The sequence below is a fragment of the Sinocyclocheilus anshuiensis genome, unplaced genomic scaffold (assembly GCF_001515605.1).
Source record: "Sinocyclocheilus anshuiensis isolate Anshui unplaced genomic scaffold, SAMN03320099.WGS_v1.1 scaffold199, whole genome shotgun sequence".
NCBI lineage: Eukaryota > Metazoa > Chordata > Actinopteri > Cypriniformes > Cyprinidae > Sinocyclocheilus > Sinocyclocheilus anshuiensis.
The window spans coordinates 2,569,448-2,576,674 of NW_015552582.1; the positions used below are offsets into that span (position 1 = coordinate 2,569,448).

Consider the following 7,227-nt stretch of genomic DNA (forward strand, 5'->3'; position numbering starts at 1 on the left):
AGCTCTGCCACACTATAGAGCTCTGTGGACTTCCTGTTCTCTATAGGGTCATGACCAGACCACACACGGGCTGCTCTCTATCTAAACAAGCACACACAGGGCAGAACACACACACTGCTTTCACTCTTCGGAGCTGTAGAGGAACCATCAATTTATTTCAAACTATCTGCATGTGTGTATACCTTTCTGCTCTTTGATCAAATCTTCTTTACAGTTTTGCATCAGCTGCAGAATCCACTTGTGTTGAGCGACTATACATTGCCATGCTGGGTCACCTGGAGCATGTAGATCCGACAGGTATCTTGAGTAAAAAGAGAGAGAGAATCATTAGATCAATATAATCACGTCCTTTTTCAGGACCCCTTAAACCCCTCTCACAATGACAGGTCATGTAATTACTTAAAATAAATAATTAAATATAAATAATTTACACTACCACTCAAAGGCTTGGGGTCAGTAAGAAATTAATACTTTTATTCAGGAAGGATACATTAAGTTGATCAAAAGTGACAGGAAAAACTGTTAGAAAAAAATCTGTTTAAAATAAATGCTTTTCTTATAAACTTCTATTCATCAAAGAATCTTGAAAAAAATGTTTCACAGTTTCCACAAAAATATGTGATAACAAGAAATGCTTCTTGAGCAGCAAATCAGCATATTAGAATGATCTCTGCAGGACCATGTAACACTGAAGACTGGAGTAATGCCTGCTGAGAATTCAACTTTGCCATCATAGGAATAAATTACATTAAAAAAATATATTCAAAAACAATAAAAAAATTAAATTGTAATAATATTTCTCAATATTACTGTTTTTACTGTATAAATGTTTTGATCAAATAAATTCAGCCTTGATAAGCACTTCTTTTGGAAACATGCAAACCATTTGAACGGTAGTGAATGTTATAATAAAAATCAATATTTATAATTAAAAATGAACATTTTTGAGTTGATTTCTCACACAGTACGGGTCTTTTTACTTGACTTTTTTCATATTTGAAGGTCCCTGGCATCAAAAAGCATGAAAACCCCTGTCACAGGTGATGAATAACGTGAGCTTAACACACCTGATATAGCGTTTCTGATCATGTAGAGTGGATGGCGTCTCCAGAAGTTTATCCAAAAGCAGTTTCCTCAGGGCTTCTATCCGCGTCTCCACCTCCGAATACACTACAAACATATATGCAGACGATCTTTCTTAACATTTACACAGTACTCCAAGTAATGTGAATGTATGTGTGTCATATTAACATATGTTATCAATTATTATCAGTGAAGATCAGATCACCTTTCTTAAAGACAGGGACCTCTGTGTTCCCAAACAGAGATTTGGCTTTCTCATAATCATTTATAACAATGTCGTAATCACCCTGGAAGGAAATCATACACATACACACAGTCAGTTTAGCATTCAGAGATCATTTTTATTTATCATAAAGTGTATATACTACCGTTCAAAAGTTTTGGGATGGTAAGATTTTGCAATGTTTTTAAAAGAAGTCACTTCTGCTGCAGTTTTCTGATCAAAAATACTTTATAATAATTATGAAATATTGTGATAAAATTATTACAATTTAAAAGAACTGTTTTCTATTTAAATATATTTTCAAATTGAATTGATTACTATCTTCAGCAGCCATTACTTCAGTCTTCAGTGTCATATTCTTCAGAAATCATTCTAATATGCTGAATTTAGTATTCAAGAAACAAACTTTTTTTAAATTATTATTATCAATATTGAAAACAGTTGTGCTGCTTAATATTTTTGTGGAAACTGTGATACATAGATTCTTTGATAAACAGAAGGTTCAAAAGTACAGCATTTATTAGAATTTTTTTTTGCAACAATGTAAAAGTCTTTACTGTCCATTTTGATCAATTGAATGTGTCCTTGCTGAATAAATATATGAATTAAATAAATATTCCAAACATCCCTGTACCCAAACTGTTGAACGGTACGGTGAAAAACGGCATGTATGTATGCATGGGGGATGCCACCTTCTGGATGTTGCGCTCAATGTTGAGTGGCAGGTTAAACAGAAATTTGAATCTCTGGAGGACATTGAGAGCATTGCGTGTGGAGTCGGCCTTGTCCTTTCTGCCCAACACTTCTTGAAACAGGGTGTCAGCAGTTTCACTTGCTCCTGAGAGGAATGAGCAAATGGAAAGAGATGAGAAAAGGGTGTAGAAGGACAACAGCTGATAAAAAGTGGTTTAATCATCCTTGCTCGGTTTGAAATAAATTCAAGATCTCTTATGCTCCCTCTTCTTGGGTGGTCGGCTATTCTGGAATCCCTTGGTCAGATTTAATAAGAACCAGCCCCCTGACAACTATAAAAGTCCGACCAGCCTTTTTTCCACTATTGAGCCCTTTTGTGATTGGCTGAGAGTCAAAGGCAGTAAGTGGCTTTGGTAAGAACATACATCTAAATGTACTTGTAAAGATGGATGGTGAGAAGGATAAGGAGGGGTTGGCAATGAAAGCATATCAGTGTGTGACTGGTTTATTTGTGCGGCCCGCAGGAAATGAGCATGTTTATTGACCTACCGTCACATGAGAGAATTGACATTGAGATATGATTGGGATATGAGTGGTCTCGAACACACGCAGACGCACTCACAGAAACACGCCGAGGTCTGTGTGAAATGTGTGGCTTTGATGGTCTAAAGAGAATGCATATGCAACTCTGAATCTAAATTTAACTGCTTTGTGCAATCGTGTGTGATTTTGAGCATGTGTTTGGTTTTATGTCTTACTGTTTAGGACGTTCTCTAGTCTCTGGGTCATAGAGCCTTCCACCTTCTCAGTGCCGTCCGATTCAAGCTTCTGATGGATAGCTAGACAAAGACAGTGAGAGAAAGGAAAAAAAGTCATGTTAGAGAGCATTTCCACTACTGTTTAAAATTTTGGGTCATAAATGAATACCTTTATTCAGCAATGACGCAATAAATTGATCAAAGGTGATAGTAAAGACATTTATAATGTTACAAAAGATTTATATTTCAAATAAATGCTTTTGAACTTTCTATTACACTGTCTTAACAAACACAGGGTATATGCAGAGATTTTGAAATCAAATACAAGACTTTTTAAGATCTGCACAAATTTATACTATATGTCCATACAGAACACACCTATACAATCTCAAAACAAATTATGTATTTCATTTTTTTTTACTTGATTAAAAAGGCTGCGCACATTCAATGAAAACTTAATGCTGCTTATCAGCAAAACAGGGTAACTGCAAAATTTAAATATTCAAGACATGTTTTATTCCAATATATACATGTGTATTGAAATTGGTTTGTGTACTACTAATATAACAATACATATGAATTAGAGGTCAACCAATATTAGATTTTGCTGATGTGATAATAATGGATTAACAAGAAATCTATTTACTGAATGTGTTAAATAATGTTCCTAGTCTTTCCTTACTGTGACAGGGTGGCCCAAAGAGAAGCTACAAGAGTTTATGTTGAATTAAGTGCTGGATACAGCTTATTGTGTAACCAAAATACAAATAAAAACAATAATCAAGATTTTGTGAATAATGCAAGAGTTTTAATTATAAACAATCCCAAAATATACTCTTCTTTTGAATTGTCTGTGCATTACTATTACAACTTGCAAATAAAATATGAACTCTTACAACCACCTACAACATTTTACAATATAAACCCCATAATGTAAACACTGTCATAATTCATCAACAGCGGACCATATACAATCACTTGGTATAAACGTGCGGTATTCACTGATTGCGAACTGCTCTGAAACCGCGAGCCTGTAGAACGTGCAACAGTGCTGTGTATTGAATTTCAATGTGTTGAAAATGTGTTACTCACATTTGTTTAATCACAGCCTTTTGAAGTATAATAATCACATTAGACCGTACCGTAATTCCTGTTTTTCTGCCCCAAATTTAAGATCTCCTAAATGATAATTACGAATTGTGTTATACCATTTAAGATATTTAAAGGGATAGTTCACCCAAAAATGAAAATTCTGTCATCAATTACTCACCCTCATGTCGTTTCAAACCCGTAAGACATTCGTTCATCTTTGGAACACAAATTAAGATATTTTTGATGGAATCTGAGAGCTGTCTGACTGCATAGACAGCAATGCAACTGAAATGTTCCCAAGTCCAGAGACGTAGCAAGGAGGTAAAATAATCCATGCGACATCAGTGGTTCAACCGTAATTTTACAAAGCTACGATAATACTTTTTGTGCGCAAAAAAAAGAAAAAAAAAGAAACGACTTTATTCAACAATTCGTCTCCTCCACATCACCCTAGCGCCATTTTGGAGAGTATCAGCTGGACGTAAACAGCGTATGCTGTTCTGTGTCAGCTGCGTCACACGGATACGCTGTTTTCGTTCAGATCAAATCACAACAACGTAGGAAACAGATCCCGCGTGACACTTTAAGAATTTTTATGACCTTAAATTTGATCAAACTGAATTTGAGACATTTTAAGACTTTTTAAGGCCATGCAATCTATAGCATATATATGCATATATATATATATATATATAAATAAAAGCATATATATATATATAGATATATGCTATAGAGTGCCTAAATTGGAAGATAAACCTTTGCACAAAAAAACTAATTCTAACTAACCAAGTCACTTTTCTCTCTCCACATCTGGATTTGGGATACTTCTGTACACAATGACGTCAGGGCTAACCTCCGGCTCCCCCCAGGGTCCGGAATGCTGTGTGGTACACTTCCTCTGTCTCTGAGGTATGTTTTGACTTCTGCCTGGTAAGTTTTGGGAGTCTTCTCTGGGAATCAGTGCAGCTTGCGTTTGCTGCTCTCTCGTTTCCTCTCAGCACAATGACAACCTTATTACAACCTCATCTAAACATTATGACAACCACGCCTTGTTATCCGTCCCCATGCATGTCAATCACATGGACACGCAGTGCTAAGAATAGTTCTTCTGTTTGACTTCAGACAAGTGACCCGAGACAAATCCAACACACACAGACAGATTTGAAAAATAGAATCTGCACAGTGACATTGACCTCTGTTGACGGCAGTCTGAGTAGAGACACATACACCTGTGTACAATGACGTAAGAAGTGAAAGAAACTTGAATAAAAGGCCCATGCAACTAATTTTGTTAAATGCATCCATATTAGCATTCATATTGTCTATTTGAGCTTTACTTTTAATACTTAATATAGGAACCAACCCAATGAGTTATTCAATGAAGGTCAAAAAAACTTTTTAAATTATACACTTTGTGGGAAAAAAATTTATCACAATCATGAACGTTTCTATCAGAACAAGATTACATTTCTCAGAGGACTTCCAAGATAGCTGAAAAAACGGTATGTAATTTAAATCATAATTTTACACTGATGTTTTGGTAGTGTCATAAAATTTTCTGGCAAGCTTAACAATTCTTCACCAGAAGTCCACAGAAAATATTCAAAAAGTAAAAAAAACAAAACATACTGTACAATCAATATTCACAAATTAAACTGATTATACCATAATCAATTCCAATTTGCTTCCAGTCTTTAATTCAAATCGACTCAAAAAGTGGAACTCAAAAGAAATCCTGAGCTTCCCAATGGTCATTACAACATTGTATTTACGGGATGAGTAATTTCAACATAATCATTCCAACATGACCTAAAGGCAACAAAATCCTCATGGTTACAATCCAGTCCCACCCTATATTACTTCCAGCACAATATTCTGTTTCCCTAAAATATGCTTCTGTTTCCTTCAGTCAAATGCAAGAACTGAATTACTTATGGCTGTGTGTATATGTGTTTAAATGTACACACCAAGCACACGTACCTGCAAGAGCATCCTGAGCCTCAAAGAAAGTGCTGAGACCTCCTTTCACGTAGGCTAGACTGCCCTCATTCTTCTTACTGGCCTGTTTCTTAAGATTTCCCACAGCCGCACGCAGTTGCTCAAAGCTAAAACAGCAACAAACATAACACACATCACACAAAAATCTATTTTGGCAGATTAACAAATGTACAGATGGATGGTATATAGACCGACCTGGTTGAAGAATGGTTCTCGATGAGATACCAGGTGGCAGAGAAATTCTCACTAGTGAAGTCTCCACTCATACTAGGGAACATGTTCTCCAGATCCTTCAGAGGAACCTTCCCTCTGAAAAACAAAAGACAGAATTAAGACAACCACACAGCTGGTCTATAAAGACTCGTCATGAAAACACCACAGATCATAGACCATCTGATCTACCACAGTCCAGACCATAAAGAAAACAAGACAGGGCACAAACCAGATCTGTCCACATATAAACAGCATTGCATAAGCCAACCCACTGTGTCTTTTAATGTGTCACAGAATAGACTGATGAAATACATATGACTCATATACCGCTGAAAAAGTTTGGGTACAGTAAGATTTATTTTGTGAAAGAAATACAAAAATCAACATGTTAGAAACATTTCTGAAGAATCATGTGACACTGAAGACTGGAGTAATGGCAGCTGAAAATTCAGCTCTGCTCTCACAGGAATAAATTACATTATAAAATATATAAAATATTATTAATAGATTGTTTTAAATTGTAGTAATATTTCACAAATTACTGTTTTTACTATATTTTTTATCAAATAAATGCAGGCTTGGTGAGCATAAGATTTTTCTTTTAAAAAATATTCCAAAATCTTATCCACCCCAAACTTTTGAACTGTAGTGCATCTCATCTGACTGAATATATAGATATAAATGAGTAAATGGTTAAATGTGCTGCAGAGGTCAGGGAAAGGAAGAGTTTCACTTCCTATCAAAGGAAATAGTGTACCAATGACTTCATCCAGGTAGAAGACATACACACAATGGGCTGTTTCTACTTTCTGCTGAACCTCCTTCCTTATAAACACAGCAGTCCACTTCTATAAACACAGGGCAGTGCTTTTTGGGTGAAGTGTGTGAGGAAAGGCATTTGTTTTGGTCTATGTGAGTGTGTGTTTTAATCAAATGAAGCACATATGTGTGTGTGTGTGTGTGTACAGGTTTTTCTACACTGGTGGGGACTTAAACCTAAATACACACCAACTCATGGGAACTTGTGTCAATGGGTACAGAAGCTTATAAATCATACAGAATGAGTTTTTTTGAGATTGTAAAAATGCACAATGTTTTCTGTGAGGGGTAGGTTTAGGTGTAGGGTTGGTGTAGGGCAATAGAAAATACAGTTTGTACAGTATAAAA

General features: G+C 35.7%; 1 protein-coding gene across 2 annotated transcripts in view; it reads right to left on the reverse strand.

The window, feature by feature from the left end:
- LOC107665386 (exocyst complex component 2-like) overlaps positions 1-7,227 on the reverse strand; it is a 30,239-nt gene that overhangs the window by 18,746 nt on the left and 4,266 nt on the right. For both annotated transcript variants that reach the window (XM_016456256.1, XM_016456257.1), the window contains exons 5-11: positions 6,043-6,156; positions 5,830-5,954; positions 2,758-2,838; positions 1,999-2,144; positions 1,289-1,370; positions 1,068-1,170; positions 183-301 (exon numbers count right to left, since the gene is read on the reverse strand). In XM_016456256.1, the coding sequence (XP_016311742.1) occupies positions 183-301; positions 1,068-1,170; positions 1,289-1,370; positions 1,999-2,144; positions 2,758-2,838; positions 5,830-5,954; positions 6,043-6,156 (770 nt within the window). The remainder of the gene's footprint in view (positions 1-182; positions 302-1,067; positions 1,171-1,288; positions 1,371-1,998; positions 2,145-2,757; positions 2,839-5,829; positions 5,955-6,042; positions 6,157-7,227) is intronic.